The sequence below is a fragment of the Idiotropiscis lumnitzeri genome, chromosome 7 (genome assembly GCF_059441095.1).
Source record: "Idiotropiscis lumnitzeri isolate Australia: NSW breed Sydney's pygmy pipehorse chromosome 7, RoL_Ilum_1.0, whole genome shotgun sequence".
NCBI lineage: Eukaryota > Metazoa > Chordata > Actinopteri > Syngnathiformes > Syngnathidae > Idiotropiscis > Idiotropiscis lumnitzeri.
In genome coordinates, this window is record NC_142397.1 from 9,362,551 (window position 1) to 9,380,962 (window position 18,412).

Below are 18,412 nucleotides of genomic sequence, written 5' to 3' on the forward strand. Positions count from 1 at the left end.
GCGTACGTATTTACATAAAGAAGTGGCGACCGGCTCATGTTTTGTACTGATAACTGTTTCCGTTGTGCTTGTATTCAAATGGAAATGTAGCTGTGTTGATACTCATACTCAGTAATTATCTAAGCGGACTGGGCATCATACAAATACAGTGGACAGTACATAAATCTACATATGCCTTTTTTAACACCAGATTTTTAATGATCGTGACGAGAAATCAGTTCAAAACAATTTTCACTGGTTGATTGACCTATAATCTGTACGACACAAATGGAAAAAATATAATAAAATATTTTCAAGAGGGCTGATAAAAAATGAAATATTGTGGTTGGAAGTGTGCATACCCTCATGATTGGACATATGTTGGGAAACTGTTCAATGCGTCACTGATTAATCAAGTTCTGATGTTCTAGTGGGCTTTCCCTGACGTGTTATTGCTTTTGAGCAGGAGGCTGAAGGACTTGCGCTAAACCCGACTGCTTTTTGGAATTGTTAGTAATTCGCTTCACCTCAACTCAATGCTGTTTTTTTATGTCATTGTCTTGAGTCCTGTTGAAGCAGCACAAGGCTGCGCGCTCTCTTCCAAGTTAAACAATTGGTTTGTGTAAACCATGTCATGTTTGTTCCTGAGGTGGTTCTGTGTTTAGTGACACCGGCTGCCACGCTCATCCAAAGCCTTCGTGTGCTGTAATTCCATGCTCGTGTCTTCTCAATTCAACCTCGCCCAACGCACAAAAGCTCAACGTAAATATAAACGGCAGCCATGTTGGGTGGAAGTCTTTATTCTTTCTTTTTCCAAATTCAAACACAAACATTGGCACAGGCACTTCATTTTCTTGGGTACTTTTTTTCAATAGATTTTTGTGATTGTAGTTTGCCTGGCAAAAGCCGAACTGGAATCCTAATTTGTCATTCATTTGTCGTTGTCCACTTTTAACACCATAGCACCACATTGCACTACAATAACGTGTGTGTGTGACAGAATCATCAGTAATGTGCAGAACAAGAACTTTCTAGAACTCCACAAATGCTTAATTACAGTTCACACAAGTTGTGATTGAACATTTACAAAGTGGTAGGCTGAAAGATTTCAGTTAATGGCAATTGTGAAGTTATTGTTCATGTTGGAAACCGGAATTCATGGAAAGACATTTATAAAATTGACATTTATGTATTTTCTTATTCGTAATCTGTTTCAGTTTTTTCTTTTTAGTTTCTTTAGGGCTGTGGTTAAGGTTAGATCGCAGTGTGTCCAATTTATAATACTTGTTGGTACCAAATTGAAAGAATGCCAAAGGGAAAAATGGTCCTATAAAACTTAAATGTGGAAATGTAAAAGAAATTGTGTGACTCCTGTGCTTGATTGAAGAGCTCACCAGTACACCCAAATACGACTCTTTTTATTTTCTATTTATATTTAGTTAGTTTGTGTACAGTGAACACCTGACATTCACACGGGTTCGGGACTGAGCTCTACGAGGAATCCCCAAAAGTTTTACTATGAATATAATTTGTATATTTACCACCGCACAGTGTTCTTATGGAATGCTACCACACACACCGTACCATTATGTTTTTCTATTTCTATTTTACAATCCATTGCTACTTCTCTTTATTAACTCATTCACTACCAGCCGAGTAAAAAAAAAAAAAATCTTTGACGGATTTAGCCGTCAATGGTAGTGAATGAGTTAAAAAGGATTGTGGTAGTTTTTTTCTTTGGGGGGGGTTTGAACATGTGAGTTCATGTCAAAAGGGAAATCTCATTTAAAAATACAATGGTACTTCGACTTACGTGTGTTTGCATCATATTGTTCTTGTTTTATTGGTTTTAATAAGTATTTTTCTCTCTCACTATTGTGTTTTTTCATCGTGTTATATTTTAATATGTACAGCACTTGGGGCAGTGTTCACTGTTTGATGTGCTATAAAAATAGACCTTGACCTGGGAATTAAAACATGAAATCACGATGGACAGACTGTTGAACTATTTACATTGCATTTGCTGTTTTTGTTGTATATATTTATAAGTAAAATATCGTAGAGTGCTTTTATTCTTATAATTATATAAATTAAATTGTCTGGTATAAGGATAATGTTTTTAATAATAATAATATCCTATTTTTATTGATGTTTTTTGGTGGTATGAACTGATTAATTGCATTTCAAATCATTTGATTGGTAAAAGTTAATTTGAGATGTTTGAGGTCCGAACGTGGTCACGTGTAAATCAAGGCACACAAAACAAATCCTACACTTGGGGGCGTTCACTGCACACTGATCTCAAATATAATGCTACTGTACACATCATCATTTTCTGACATCAGGACAAGCACAGTCAACACCAGAAGACCGATCAAACTCGTGTCCTAGTCCATCTCTTGGGCAGAGGTGGGGGAGTGGCGGTTTATAGTCCCCAGTAGGGCGCTAGACTGCGGCGGTCCCTCTGGTAGACGTCAGGGATGACCCCGTACGGTGTCTGCACCATCTTGACTGAGTTTCTTCCAAAGAGCTTGCGCTCATACTCGATGAGCTGGCGCCAGAACCCACCGTTGGGCCGGATGACGGGGCGGCGGGCCTTGACCCAGGCGTGGGCATCGGCCAGCGACACGCGGTGGTATTTCATGAGGTAAGCCAGGCATAGCGAGGCCGAGCGGCTGACGCCGGCCGCACAGTGCACTAGGACGGCGCCTCGCTTGCGGCCCACGCTGTGGATCTTGTCGGCCACGCCGTCGAAGTAGAGTGAGATGGGCGAGTGCGGCGCATCAGCCAGCGGCACCTTCACGTACTCCACATGTGGCCAGTTGAAGTTGGGCAACTCCAGTGTGGCATTGACCACGCACGTGATGCCCTTGGACAGGAGCAGGCCACGGTTGGACGCCACGTTACCGCGACTCAGGAACAGGCCCGGTGTGATCTGAGCCATGCCGCCCTCGGGCAGCAGCCGGGGTACCGACGCCGCTGACGGCAGCGGCGCCAAGGAGGAGCTACGGTGGTGATGATGGTGGTGGTGGTGGTGGGGCGGGAAGAAGCCTTGGCTGTGGGAACCCATGGATGAAGATAACGAGACGTTTAACAGGAGAATCCCTCAGGAGCACAAAGTCATAGCAGAGAAGCAAGACTCCTGGAAAACAACAAAACCACATCAATCCCGACAGTGAGCTACTATACAAAAGCTGTTTTCTCAAAAGTTCCGTGAACCCTGAAATCAACTTCCCCAATAAAAATGAATAGAAATGAATGAAACTGTTCCAGTTTTTCCCAGGATCTTCATTTTGATTTTAATTTTCTCTTTTTTTTTTACAGAGCTGTCCTTGCATGAGTCTTGGCGTCAAAGTTGCGCATCCGTCACTACAGTGGGCGGCTTTCAAAAGCTGCTTCCTTCAACATGTGCATCTTGTAAGCTTGACTAGTCGCTGCTCTCTACATGAAAAGTGCACGGAGACAGAACGTTGCTGATGTTGCCATGGTAACCTACAGAGCACTATATACATGTTTATTCACATTCTGGCTCCTCTGTAATCTTCTGCACTCCACTGTCAATCAATCACATGAACATCAAGCACCTTCTCATGTCACTCGCATCTTTCAACAAGCGTGAGTGTGCGCATGCTTGTGAAAGATTCCTTGGGACTCGAATTCCACAGGTCGCTCAAACTGGGAAACTCGAGCCAGCAAGGGATGAGATGGAAAAGCAAAGCGTGCAAAGCACTTTCTGGAATATTAGGAATGACTTGATTGACACGGTAGTCTGCAGAAGAACAACTAAAATGGAACCGAGTCGAGCGCAGACCTCCCCCAAGGCTGAACTGTGAGCAGTGTCTGCATGGTAGCAGGCCACTTCCTGGTTCACTCATTCACTTGATTCCAAATTGGCGGGTAATGGTAATGGTTAAATTAGTTAAATGGCAACAATAGATAAATAAATAATGAATAAGAAATCAATAGATTTCTATAAGTGAAAGTTTCAAGTTAGGGTTTTAAATCAGGGTCTCAAGCAAGGCTCTGGCTTTCAAACCTGGGTTGGGATATGAAATTAGGGTTTCATTTTCTTTTTCATTTTACTTACCTTTTGTAAAATACTATTGCAGCTACTTATATACACGTATATTTATTGTCTGAAATAAATTGTATGTATATTTTAGATGCAATACTTTTATCATTTTTGGGGGGGTAAAAAAATTAAGTTGTATTTTGTTAAATTATTGTTCAAAATATACTGCACGGCATATACTCATTTTTATTTTTGGAAAATAATTTTTAGTAAAAAATACATAAATAAGTGGAATTAATGCAAAGAATAATAATGCCATGTACTGTACGCATGAATAACTAAATTACCAATTTAAAACATATGATCTTAAATTCAATTGTCTTATGCTCCTTTTGTGGCAATTTAGCATGATTATCTTATAATAATAGAACAATAACATCGATAATAATGGAAAAAAACACAGCTGAAAAAAAGAGAAAAAAAAACACTGAAATGATCACTTTTCTCTGATTTAGCTTTTTATGGGTATACGTTAATTTTTATATAAATACAAAAAATATACCAGCACACTGACCAAACCTGTTGTTTTTAAATAATAAGTGTTGGTGCTCAGATGTAAAGTCGCCACTCACCACTGAATGAAGATGATGGTGATAGTGACGATGACGATTTGTTCTTCAACGCAACGCCCGCATCAGCGCGCCGTGCTCGGTACACAGTGTCCACTAAATCACGCCGAGGTGCCGCTGGGAAGAGGTGGGAAGGAGTGGGGAGATGTGGAGGGGAGGAGGCGGAGGTCCACGCGAGGTGCACGACACGTCGACATGACGACAAAGTCCACGCAAAGACGCGCACAAGCGTCCGCCTTCTTCTTGCTCTGCTCCTCCCCCTTTCACTTGTGAGAGGAAACAACAGTGACACGACGAGGACACGATCAGTACTACACCACTTTTAGGGTACCGTATTTTGATATCTCGTCTGCGATTGGCTGACAAACAATTCTCGGTGTACCCCGCCGACTGCCCGTACAGAGTTAAGATAGGCTCCAGCACCCTTGTGAGGAGAAGCGGAACAGATAACGGATGGATGAAAAACAATAACGCCTTACAAAAGATCAACTGGAAAAGTCTTCAAAACATTATACTAATGTACTCAAATAAAGTTCAGATATCAGAAAAATTGACTGAAGCATGCACATAACACATACACACAAATTTGGTGTGCAAATAATGTCAATTTAAAAGTTGCCTGACTGCTGCATGAAAACAAATATTTAGCTTGTAATTAAAACCCGAAAACTAGGTTAAAAACCTAATTTCAAACCCTACTCTGAAACTTCAAAATCCTAACCCTAGTTTAAAACTTTGAAACCCTAAATCTAGTTTGAAACGCTATTTAATCACAAAAATGCTAGTTTGAAACTTTACTTTGAAACCCTAATAATAGTTGGGAACGCTGCTGTGAAACCATAACGCTAGTTTGAAACCCTACTTTAGAACCCTACCTCTAGGTTAACACAGTACCTTAAAACACTAACCCTACTTTGCAACCCTAACGCTAGGTTAAAACCCTACTTTGAAACCCTAACCCGTCTTTGAAACCCTACCTTGAAACCATATCCCAAGTTTTAAAGTCTACTTTGAAACCCTATCGTTTGAAACCTTACTTTGAAACCCTAAACCTTGTTTAAAATGCTACTTTGAAACCTTAACTTTACATAAATACATTTGAAAAATAATTTTTAAAATTCAATGCATTTTTTAAAAAGTTAAAGTTTTATCACTTATTTAGACTGAATTATAGTTCATATTGCATACATAAAATATTGTCTTCACATTTTAAAAATGTATTTTTTCTTGAATTAAAATTCTAAAAATTTTTTTTAATGAAATGTATTTCGACCTTTTCAATTTACAGGTTCTGCTTAGATCGCAGTTTGCTGATTATTCAAAACTAGACTTGATTAAAAAAATAAATGAGGGTTATGCTTAGAGCTACGTTGAGCTGCAGTGAAATCTCACATGAGTCAGACCCATTCAGGGAGATGACAGCGCCCGTCGCCATGACGACTAGCACCTGCAGCCACAGTCACGCCAGTTTGACATTAATTGACCTTGACGCTCCTGACAACAGTCACGTGACCACTCACTCTACGGCCACAACATTAGACACGCCCAATCCTACCCAAGACATTCTACAAATCATGCCACAGATTCAACCGTCTTTAATGCTTAGTCATGACGCAAAATGCATCCAGCCAAAATATCTTTGGTTTAGCGTGTATAATTCAGTTTTTGCCCTTTGCTTGAACACGTTTTTCAAAACATGTCACACTGTGACGAATCTCTTCACAAAAGCAAATAAACCATTTACATCTATGGCAAATTGAAACCAAAACCTAACAATCCTTTGTCAAATTCTAATAACAAAATGATCCCCACTTGCATCATATAAATACTCTCTCCCGTTAGCAGCAACACACTAGTCTACTTTACATAAAACACAGTGGAAGTTCTTTGACCCAGCCCCTCTCAAATGCTTCATGATCATGTTGTGCTTACCAGGATGTGTCTGATGGTGGTAAGGCTTACCCGATTCATGTTGTTTAATACATGGTTTATGACATGCTCCTCCAAAGTTACTCTTATGTCATCATGCTCTCTCTCCCTCCATGTGTATTCCGCTTCTTTTCGCTGCCTCAATGCTTGCAAAGTTCTCAAAATGGCTTAACTGACTCCTTTTTGTAGCGGGGTGATTGGAGCAGCACTTTTGTGTTGGTATATAGTCACTTTGTTGAAGATATAGTGACAACTTCATTTTATGTTACTTTGGTTTACCCATGTGACTATTGTGGGCAAGAAAATGGACAAAAAATGCATTTTATTTAGAATGTGGAGTGAGCCTCTTTTTTAATCATGTTATATATGAAAAGAAATATTTATTTAACAATAAATTATACAATTGAAAGTATTTCAAGTAAGAAGTTTCAAGCGGCTCTGCAGTTACAGTTGACAGTTAACACAGGCACAGACACACGTACAGTGACAAGATGGTTGCCATGGCGATGGAAAAGTATGGTCACTGACAAGACGCACGTTCACTGTAGGGGGGCATGGGTGGGGGCGTGGGGGGACTCCAGATTGGGGCGTCACTCTGGTGCGCCACAGCAATGCGCGCGTGCGTGTACGTGGACGGTTGCCACGGTGATGAGGTCGAGCAAGTGAGAGGAGAGAGAGAAAGCAACGGGCATGTTGAAGTGGACTAGAGGGAGATGTCAAGGGCAGTAATTTTGATAGGGGAAGAAAATCACGACGGAAAATAATTCAGAGTGAAACAAGCAAATTTAATGCAATTTTATTTATTTATTTTTTGGGGAGGGCCAAAATCAAGTCTCTAATTTCAGGTGAAGTGAGAAAAGAAATGATGCATTGATGCAATTAGGGCAGTGTAATGCCCTACCACGTGGGCAAGGCAAGCTATCTATTTTGCATGGATTTCTGCTCATGACTAAACAAAATGTTTGCTCACGCATGTGTGATATATTTTCATTAAACTCCCAGTTACCACGGAACACGTTACATTTGTAATAGTTCACGAATTAGCTTTTTAATATCCTAATTTACTACAAACGTTGAAATGTACTCAATGTTTCCACCTTGACATTCAATTTAGTAAATTTTGGGTTTATTGCCATTAATTCAGATGGAAAGCTTCAAGGTTGGAAAATTTCCAAAATTCCTCCACTACATTTTGCTGTGGAAATTTACCAGTAACTGGATCGAAATTTGCATGAAAGGTTACCACCCCTATGAAGAACCAACCTTTAACTTGTGGAGATGGACATTCCGTCCCAGGGACAGAACGGTCTGTCCGTACACCCATTTTAGGGACGGAGGACAAGAATTTTTTTTTCTTTTTTAAAAGAACATACAAAGAAAGGAGTGGGGCTTTTCATTCGTCCCTAACCAGCACCACGGGTATAGAATTGAGACGGAGAGAGCGAGAAAGAACACTCCACACCTTGAAGACCCATTGAAATGACCTTAATCTTCATGGAAATTTACTGGAAAGTTTCCACCTCTATTGAGAGCCAACCTTCAATTATGTCCATTCCTGGTTTATTTCTGTGCGTTTCCATGAATTCCAATCCAATGGAAAATTGACAATTAAAAAGATTTAGAAAATTCCCCAGCTCATCTTAGCTTAAAACTTCAACCGTTCTGCAAACGTTCTCTCAACTTCTCAGAAATTTCTCAGCATGTTTACGATTGCGGTTTCAGAGCTTGAGTGTGTCCCAGTGAGTCCCAGTTCAAGTCCATCTGTTGAAATGACAGTGCACATTGTAACATGTATGTTCTGGCGGCCACGTATGACAAAGAAAGACGACAAACTCCACAGGCGTGCGTCGGCGTCCCGCTAGGCCTTGGTAATGCATCCCTCTTTGATGAGGAAGTCGTAGATCTTGCGTGTCTTGTTGACGTCGATCTTGATGAGAGCTCGCGCCTGAGCCAGACGCAGGCCGCCCTGACGCCGACACTCGTTCAGCAGGGCCTGCTTGTACTCCAGATAGGCGCCGGGCACCAGGCGCACCACCTGGCACAACTACACGCAACACGACACATCATGTCACACAACTGCACGCAACAAATGAACATACAATTGTGAGTGAGCGAGTGTCACAGCTACTTGGCGTAAATCTGTTATGCTTACTAAATGTGCTAAATATGTAAGCAAGGAAGCAACGTGTGCTGATAACATTTAAGCACATATATATACTCTGATGTACATGTGTATGCCAGATGATAAAACAGTACTTCCCTCCCCTTGTCCCGACTTATTTTGTGGAAGTGTTCATCTTACTGGCTCGCAGGACAGACATTTTGAATTCTGAGTGGCCAGTTCAATTGATTATAAATCCCAACCCTCGCTGTTTTTGACATTGGCCTGCGTACCTCTTTCTCTCGCTCGTTGAGCTTCTCTGTACCAGGCAGTCCGGTGAGGTTGAGGGGGGGTGCGCTCCTTCTGCCTGTTGCTATGGAGACACATACACAACACAATGAGCCCGTAACATAACACGCTTGGTCGCACTCAGCTTCGCAAGTTTTAGAATCCACTCGACCGCTCCTCTCGCCAGTGATTTGTGACATTCCACACAATAGACATCAACAGCTCAAAATAACGACTACCTGATGGGATTGTCGTGACAGCCGGTGCGATGCCAGCATCTCTGCAGGCGGGAGATTAAAAGTGACACTATTAATAAACACACACACACACACACACAATCACGGTAGATTGGATCAAATGCAGGGAGGGGATGGGAAATCAACAAGGCTTGTTCTGAAGGCTAAATATAACAAATAGACCGGATGGTGGGCAGACACACACAAACACACACACACACACACACACACACAAGTGCGCTTTAAGAGACACAAACAGATGGACAGACACAACCCCACACACACACCAGTGCACAGATAGTCACATGCGCACATACAGATACAATCACACACAAACGGACAAAAAAAAACGCAAACACACACACACACACACCCCTATACAGGGAACTCACGAGGCCACACAAACACACACATTCACTCCCTCTGTGTCTTACATGGCGGCTTGCTTGCTGAGCCACTGCTGGCACGCTCGTCCGTCTTGGATGTACTGCAGCACGTCACACAGCATGGTCCGCTTGCGCCGCTCGTCCTCGCGCATCCGCTTTGCACGTTCATACACTTTGGCACCTGACCGACACAAAAACACCACCGCTAAACGCTCGTCGCTATGAGCGGGCCCTGCTGCGTTGGGGCTGGGACTCACTGCAGAAAGACTTGATCCCGGCCTTGCGGTACTCCTGCAGCCTGCGGATCTCCCGTCGCAGCTCAAACTCCACTACAAAAAAAACCACACAAAATATTTAGACAGATCATTTGTTTCAAGGGAGAATGAAAACAGAGGATTGTGTTAGGAGACGGAAATATATATTCACCAAGATAAACCAGCTTGCAAAACTTGGACCGTTCTCAACTTTTCAAATTTGTTGCATCAGACGGAACGGAATAGCCACTCTCTTAAACGGGAAATTGCAAAAGTGATTGGCAAACGTCTACTTCTACTTTTTACTACAATATCCACATTTTTGTCTTTTTTCAACCATGTTATAGATCAAACCTGTAGCCAGGCTGTTTTTAATTTTGTTTTTTAATCTGACTCATTGATTTATTGACAACAAAAAAAAAAGAAAAATCGACATGTGAATCGATCATTAAAATAATGGTTAGTTGCACCCATTGTTTGAATCAGTTGAGAAATGCACAAGGAGAAGTGCAGCAAGATAAAACAAAGAATAATAATTTAAGAAAAACAGGTTTTGGGTATATAAAAACACATGAGAATGATGTTTGGTCAGAAACTGACATGCGTGACTCTCGATAAATTTGTCGTGTTCAACAGGTCCCGTGACTCTGGCGAATCGTCTCATGATGGTATAGAGATCCTGAACCTCCTTTGGGTAGCAGTGCTCCTGGACTGTGAGAGAGGAAAGCGAGAGAGAGCAGAGTGAGAAATACAGACACAAATGTTGTCACCTCCTCAGGACAGAAGGCAACAATAATCATCCAGGAAGAAAACCGCATTTAAATGTAACTCACATCCCACAATCGATGCAGTCGTCCACTTTGAAACCTTAAAGAATGTTTGAGACCCTCATTTGAAAGCTTCAACCCTGTATGAAACCTTACCAGTACTCATAAACACTAACTAGTAGCACACGGATATGAACTAGTGCACAATTTTGCTTCACTCGTACCGAGAAGTTGTCCTGTTAGTTGTCCTCTTAGTGCAGCCGAGTCATTCTACCAGTGCACCAAAATGTCGTACTAGTGAAGATAAAGAGTATACTCGTACATGCTATTTGAACATTTATTCCACATCCATGATATCCATCTGGAAATATTCCGGAATTTTAGCAACCCTAGTTCTGGGTGCCCCAGTGAATTGTTAGCGCACAAATGTAAAAAAAAAAGCCAACTAGAACACTGAGAGTTTATTTGGGGTTTATCAGCATTTTAAATGATGGCAGGTGAGTGTTGACTCTCATTTAACGTGCATTTCAATGTGACTGGTTAATTCTGATCCACACTTGTGCGACAGTATCATGCGTCAGAGTAAGGAGGAAAAAAAAAATGTATACCTGTATCTGCAGCAGATTTTTGTCCCCCCCCCAATCACAAAAAACTGGTATGTGAAAAAAGGTGTGTAGACTTTTTCTAACCACTGTACATCAGCTTTCACATCTGTTTAGACCTGTTATTGAATACGGAAACCTCTCGTAAATCAGGACCTTAGTGTGAGGTGCATTGGCCACCTTGGAGCTTGTTGTTTGTCTCAGAACTAAGGAATAGAGTAGAGGAAAGCTGCTGAGGGGGCGTTAGAGAGGAGGTGTGTGTGCGTGTGTGTGCGTGTGTGTGCGCACGCGCCTCTCAGGCTCGGATATCACCACACACACACACGCATGCACGCACACGCACACACCTGAGCGTACACACAATTTCTGACAGTCTCCATGACGACCGTTCGGTAGCTCGACGGCTAGCGGGACTTGTCTTTTGTCTCTAGAGTGGCGCGAGAGATAAGGAGTGTTTGGGGGGTGTTCTGAGATGAATAAATCATAAGCGCCCAACTTCAACCTCCACCAACCAATGGCAGCAACACGTGGCGTGGACGGACCCGCGACCTGTCTTACGAGCATCTTGCGACATCGCCATTAATTTACGCTGCAACTGTTATCTTATCGCCATAGCAACTGTGGGTGCATGTGTGTCAAAGGCCAACTCACCCTGGAATTTGCGCATGTTGATGAGTCCGTGATCGCGAATAATCCTGAAAAACACATACAGACAAAGAAAGCATTTTAGCATGTCATGAACAAACAAAGTCACTAGAACAAAACAGCAACATGTTAACGTGACTAGATTGTTTCTTGTTGGTTTGCTTATTTCTACAGTGGAACGTAGCAGATGAATAACAAGCGAGAGGGTGGCATTAATCAAATAGAATGCGCAAAAACAAATAAATCCTGCAAATTCAATCATAAATTCTGTTACAGTGAAAGTAATCAATTTAGTGCTGTGAATGTTTATATTCCAATCCTTCTCGTCCACTAAAATCGTTTTTCAAAGGGCAGGTACGGAAGGGGTCTCTCCGAGCTTGTCTGTGAAATTCAGGTTTGAAAACCACTGTAATGATGAACAGATCCCTTAGATGGTGGTGTCTTCCCCATTTCCTCCATATCTTCTTGGAAAATGCTTCCTGAGGTTTACAACTGTTTTTTTTTTTAATTTTTTTAATATATAATTTTTGTGGTTAAACTATTTTTCCCCCAACCTACGCATACCAATGGCCGTCAATTTTACATGGATTTTTGCGCTTCGCTGGGCCGGCCAGGTCAGCATTCCCCCCGCGAATAGTCGGGTTCTTCTGTGTATAGTGAGAGGTGGCATAAAAACAACAATTACTGTCAAAGTCCCTATACTGCCCTCACAGAAAGCACCTTTTAGCTGCTTTATGATCAGAAAATTGTGTTTTGGGGCTAATCAACCCATATTCTACTACTGATTATGAAAGACTAGAAAAGCAAAAAAAAAACTTTTTCTAATGGTAAGAGATGAGTCCAGTCTTTCTATTGTAGCTTCAGTGCTTATCTTTAGACAGATTACAATATCGGGTGGGTCTTGAAAGAACAAAATGCTCTAGATCGATTTGCAGTCAGTGAGTCAATCAAAAGTCAATTCTTAAGGGGTGGATGAGACTTCCTGAATCTTAAAAAAAATAATGTGATCACTCCAGTTTCGTTTTTACTTCGTTCTTGATGCAGGCATATTGAAAAAAATAAAGACACTTAGGATGCCACCTAGTGGCAAACCAGCGTCATTGCAGAGTGCTGCCAACCTACTTTTTCCTGCGCTGTCTCTCCTTTAATCTTGAATGGTATATATCCACCACGGCCAGCTTGAGTGCTGAAAGACAAAAACACAATCCAATCGTATCGCAGTGTCATGTGTGGTTGAGTTTCTATGAGCGCTCGGCGATACTCACCACGCAGGATGTCTGAGTCATCGTCCACAAAGTCAATGTCTTTCAGGTCCCATTCAGCGTAATTGTCAAACTCCTGGGTGGCCAGAGAGAGATCATTATTATTAATAATACCACGATGAGTGAAGCGTGCAGTTGATTCTGGTTTGAAGTGCACATATTTGACAACAGTGTTAAAGTGAAAGTAACGCGAGTCACTTGACCGGTGAAAAAGACTCACTTCCTTCTGAGGATGTTTGCAAGTCCTGGATTGTGGAGTATTCCTGAGATGTGTGAATTCAATAGAAATGTATTTGAAATATACGTCAAACTTTAAATTTGAAATTGACAAGTGTATGGTTATATACTGATCGACAGCGGTGACGTGTATTTGCATTCTGTATTTCATAAATATAATAAAATGAGTGTAATCAGAGGACTGTGCTCCTGGCCAAATGTATATTTAGCCTTTGTTTAAGCGTTGCCTAGCCTGGATTTCTCGACAGGCATACATCAAATGAAAACAAATGATTCCAAATCTAACACGCCATTGCCAACTTTACAATGGGTGAGGTTGTTGTGTCGTTTTCAGACAAACGCTGAGCCGTCAGCACACGTCAGCAGCCGTTCAGTCACGTGGCCGTCACACAGCGAAACATCGAAGCAGTAACTGAATCAAAACTTCCAATATGATTTTTCACTTTAAAGGGGTGCTCGTCCTCCTGAGCGCAAGAGACAAAAGATGCTCGAGTCTCTGTGAGAATATATGCATTTCTAGATTTGAGGGGGGACGCCCTCATTTAAATGTCACTCAACCAGAGTGCCTTTTTTGACTTAAGCACATGGGAGAATTTGCCCCGTAGTGAGCAAAACTCGTCTTTTACGTCGTCACATTCAATCCCTCACCTCCATAAAGTCAGCTCTGGCCGGCATGTATCCCGCCATGTCCCTGGACAGCACCGAGTCAAACGTGGGCCGAGGTGGATCTTCTGTCGCTGTCAGATTAAATATTGTTATTATTCATATCATACTATAGCGACACACACTTAAAAAAAAAACATGGGCTAGTTAGTCTTAGAATGGATCACAAGTTCAGAGTGGCCCAAAAAAAAGCATTAGTGTGGAGTCACTGACGTTTAAAAGGAATGGCGCCGTCCGCAAAGCGAGCGTCTTTGGTCTTGCGCAGGCTGAGCAGCGTTGAGGAGAAGAGAGGATTATTGATGAAGTTATTCATGTAGTGGCTCTCACACTCCTCCTTGCTTTTGCTGCGCATCTGGTAGGCCACGTCCTGCCTGGCGAGTAAGCACATCAAACAAAATTCAAAAGAAGGAAAAGTAAGCGTGAATACTCTCCTGGTACAAAAAAGTGGAGTTGACATTTTCTAACAATTCTTAATCAAATACTTCACTGACCAGTTGCCAAAGCCACAATCCATCACAGCCTCAAGTAAAGCCATCTCCTCCTGCGCCGTCCAGCCTGGCTCCAAAACTGGAAAGTCTGACGTCTGGATGAACAAGATGCAACATTACTGAAAGTGACTTTGTGAGTTATTTCGAGTTCTTACCACTTTTGAGCAAAGTGGCGGCCGCATTTTGTTATATACTTTGAATTGTTTTCACTCAAACAAAGTGCCGCATTTCCCCACCCGCTCACCTACTGGAGCGCTTTCACACTTTCACAGGCAGACTAATAAAACGCTCTCATAAATGCTAAGAAAATACTCTCACACGGACTACTGATTCATTCATTCATATTTATTAAATCGCCCGAGACAGTTTCAGTAGTTTGGGTGTGATCGTTTCAGTTACCTGTGAGAAATAATAAGTGTGGCGACAGCATTTTAGTAGTGTGTTAGAGAGGCGGTATTTTGAGTGTTGTGTGAGGTATGATTCCCCTTCCCCTCCGCATTTACCATGATTTCATACTTGTGATCACTCTGATGTTTCTTGTATTCAAAGCCTCTAGTGAAACACTGAAAAAAAGGGAGAGGCAATTTAAGGGATTATTAGGCATCAAGAGGATTTTTTTTTTTACTTTTACCAGGAGTGGACATATTGTCACCTGGAGGCAGAGGAGGAAAGGAGAAGGTCCACATTCTGCACACTTGATGTAAGGCTCGGTGAGGTAAGACGAGCAGCCTCTGCAAGGTGGCTTATCAAAGGGGTCGTCTGAGGGGAACATGGAGCACATAAGTGGCAAGTGGCAACAAAATTTGATTGGAGGTCAACTTTGCCAAACAACAGCCCGAGGCCAAACTTAGTCGGTGCCGCCCAGTTTTTTTTTTTCCCCACTCGGGTCCAACGAACAACAATGTTTTCAGATGTCTTGTTTTGTTGCAAGATTTGATTTATTTTCTTGTATTCCTAATTATTAATTAAATGCATTTATTTAGTTTGTTCATTTACGTAAATCAATATTTTGTTAATAATTGTGAACAAATTTACACAAAAAATACAAAACAAAAAAAAAATAAAAACGACAGTGAGCTTATTTCTCTTATGTCATCGTCTCTCGCTCTTTTGTCCATTTGTTTTTTTCTGTAAATAAATCCTCAAATGGACAGTATTTGTTATTCAAAATTTGTTATTCGGAATTCAGTAGCTTCTAGTATAAAACCGAAATGTTTCATTTGAATGAAATGATCATTCAAATGTATACCTAGAAATGGACTAAATCAGAGAAACAGAAACAATTTTGCAGTGGTCTCATTATTATTTTTTTCTAGAGCTGTACATTTAACTGTATAATAAATCATAACCACATTTACTATAAAATAATAAAATATGAGCATAAAAATTAATTTACTAAACTGTTTTTTGTATTGTTACATTAATTTTGCTGTTTCCCCACTATAATTGGTAAACTTAATTATTGGTCATTTATTATTCAGTTAACTAAAAATGTTAATGGACTTATTGTAAAGAAAAGTTAGCAAATATATTTTTACACATACTTTTAACATTCAAATGACGAATCTAAATACAATGAAAATGAGTGTGATTATTTTCTCAAAATACTGTATTTGTTGCATCAATTGTTAAGTAAACAATTTGATTTCACTTGTTTTGTATATGTAATTAAATGACATGCTAATGGATTTAGCATACAACAAAACAATTTATTTGCTACGATGTATTTCACAAATACCATTAATGTTTCTTATTTTATCATTTCATTATATATATTCCCAAATTATAAATAATGAATGAAAAACAATAAATTAAATAGTTTGTTTTCATTTGTGATTGATTTATCTAATTAATGTGTTAACATATTTTAAAAAAAATAATAAGATATACAAAATAATAGTTATTTTTTTATTTTCTACATTTACAGTCAGGTGGGACAGGTTTCAACCCCTAGCGTAAATGAAAAAAAATATATAAAAAAATGTACTCAACAATTGGTTAACACCAGTTAGACCTGGAATATTTTGTTATTAGGTCTATTAATTTTACATAAACACTAACTTTCACGTTTTTTTTTTATTTAACTTCATCTACCCAACTGTGACTAGACTTTGCTATTAAACTAACAGACTTTCTGCAGCTCACGAAGACTCCCTTTGATGCCATTAAAGAGCAACTAGCGAGCTGTGCTAATGCTACCTAGCTAGTAGCCTTGAATTCCGCCCATTTTTGGGGGAAAATCCATCAATTATACAATAAATTAAAACGGTAAAATTGGGTTTTAGCGACACATTTTACACTAAAACATAGCTTCGTCAAATCAAACAAATTCAGTAGCATATCGACATACGAGAATCATGTTAGCATAACAAGGCTAACTCGGTTGTTTTGCAACGTAAGAGCCCCAAAACTCGGATAACAATTTAACTTACTCCCGAAAGAAGAAAGACGGTCCATGCGACTTTACTGGGAATTGTATTTTGGAGGAAAACGACACAGAAACGGATACAAGTGACGGTACGGCGTGATCGACTTTTCTCGACTCAGCACGTCGCCCTGTTGTTGTGGCTTCCTCAGCCCAAATTAATCGAGCATAGGTCTCAAGAGGGCAGCGTATTATTTTTGTAGTTTGACCACCAGATGGCAAAATTTCACATTTTTTATTTGATAATGAATGGCAAAAGTACGACGATAAGGTCCGTTGGAACTTTGAACATGATAGTTTGGAGTTGACAGCCAGTGGCTTCCCATAATGTATAGCGACACCGCGAGTGGACAATCAAATTTTAACCGCATCTAAAATACAACTACTCCAGCACCTTACCGAAATAACATGCACACAACACACAGCTTTTTATCAGTTAAATTGATGAAGGAAATTATATTTTATTTCATTATTTTCACTTTTATGGGGGTGGGAGTACACGGTTCCTGGAAACGCTGCAATTAATATAGTGGACAAAGAAAGCCCTAATTCCATCGCTTAGATCTAAAAATCTTTTTAATGTGTGGTCCCGAGATAGGGTGCGATCAATTATTAATCTGACGAGAACAGATACTACACTTGATCTTAACCAAAAGTCCGAGAAGCAATTCCGCCAAAATGCCAGATGCAAGGACTTAAAGGGATCACCCAGCCAGGATGGTCAATTTATCAATTACAAGCTCAATATATATATTATTTTATCGGGAAATCTATATTCGCTTCCATTTTGTATTTCATTGTTTTTTTAAATCAGCGAGTACATTTGAGCTATCTGCAACGTCGGTTTCTTACTTTTGCTATTCACGTGTATGTGGTTCTGTTGTCATAACAGATTTGTAATCTAAAAGCGGACATCTGTAACTGAGTTGTAGGTACAATTCAGTTGCAGATATGCGTTGTTGAATTACATTACATTTACATATACTGGATCACATCATGAATAGTACTCTCTTTCAACCTGTTTGAATGAGAACTATTTAATCACACTCTTGTGGCGAATTAGCCACATTAAAATCGAATGGCCTTAGTGAGGATATGCGATTGGCTAATAGACGTAAATAAGATAGGAACCAAGTTCTAACGTGAAATCATGGAAAATGCTGTCACCCAATGGAACGTAGTACAAGACAATGTTTTAAAGTGTTCATACAAGGGGATACAATGTTACATCAATGATCAAAGCTAACTCACTTGAAATAGTGGAGTTTCAGTAAATATTACAACATTTACTGATTTAATAATCAATCAATTAATCCATCCACCCACCCATCCATTACCCGATCTGCTTCAAGAAACAAATAAAACTCAAAAGATGGGTCTCGCTTTTGATGTCTGGCGACAATTACGATTTTGTTCCCCAAAACCACTTTTATGTTCTAAAGGAATAGATTTTAGTCTCAAGAGATTGTGATTTAAAAAATAATGTGTATATAGATTGAGAAAATAAAA

The 18,412-nt window shown here is 40.3% G+C and overlaps 2 protein-coding genes and 1 pseudogene across 3 annotated transcripts; all 3 read right to left on the minus strand.

Annotated features, from left to right (window-relative positions):
- Nucleotides 1–763: 763 nt before the first annotated feature.
- On the minus strand, nt 764–4,873 carry dusp14 (dual specificity phosphatase 14). Its single transcript, XM_088300188.1, has 2 exons — nt 4,624–4,873; nt 764–3,121 (listed from the first exon to the last, which is right to left on the minus strand). Exon 2 carries the CDS (start codon nt 3,047–3,049, stop codon nt 2,405–2,407), a length of 645 nt encoding a protein of 214 aa, XP_088156314.1. The 5' UTR covers nt 3,050–3,121; nt 4,624–4,873; the 3' UTR covers nt 764–2,404.
- Nucleotides 4,874–7,329: 2,456 nt separating this feature from the next.
- On the minus strand, nt 7,330–17,055 carry tada2a (transcriptional adaptor 2A). 2 transcript variants are annotated; one of them, XM_088301400.1, is made up of 15 exons: nt 16,911–17,055; nt 15,131–15,237; nt 14,982–15,041; nt 14,482–14,573; nt 14,204–14,361; nt 13,976–14,064; nt 13,094–13,166; nt 12,951–13,014; nt 11,835–11,878; nt 10,415–10,525; nt 9,818–9,889; nt 9,609–9,741; nt 9,178–9,218; nt 8,944–9,023; nt 7,330–8,593 (listed from the first exon to the last, which is right to left on the minus strand). In XM_088301400.1, the coding sequence occupies exons 1-15, from the start codon at nt 16,933–16,935 to the stop codon at nt 8,408–8,410; spliced, it is 1,335 nt and encodes a 444-aa protein (XP_088157526.1). In that variant the 5' UTR covers nt 16,936–17,055; the 3' UTR covers nt 7,330–8,407. The 2 variants fall into 2 exon arrangements, with proteins under 2 accessions (XP_088157526.1, XP_088157527.1); XM_088301401.1 differs by having other exon boundaries at nt 9,178–9,244.
- Nucleotides 17,056–17,393: 338 nt separating this feature from the next.
- On the minus strand, nt 17,394–17,572 carry LOC148333459 (U2 spliceosomal RNA; annotated as a pseudogene).
- Between the last annotated feature and the right edge of the window lie 840 nt (nt 17,573–18,412).

What these genes read in the sequence shown, in the direction of transcription:
- dusp14 (XM_088300188.1), bottom strand. Translation starts at nt 3,049, where the DNA reads ATGGGTTCCCACAGCCAAGGCTTCTTCCCGCCCCACCACCACCACCAC.
- tada2a (XM_088301400.1), bottom strand. Translation starts at nt 16,935, where the DNA reads ATGGACCGTCTTTCTTCTTTCGGGA. An exon ending in CGGCGCCATTCCTTTTAAAC is followed by an intron (nt 14,065 to 14,203) that starts GTCAGTGACTCC and finishes TTAATCTGACAG; the next exon opens with CGACAGAAGATCCACCTCGG. An exon ending in TCAACGAGCGAGAGAAAGAG is followed by an intron (nt 8,594 to 8,943) that starts GTACGCAGGCCA and finishes TGTTGCGTGTAG; the next exon opens with TTGTGCCAGGTGGTGCGCCT.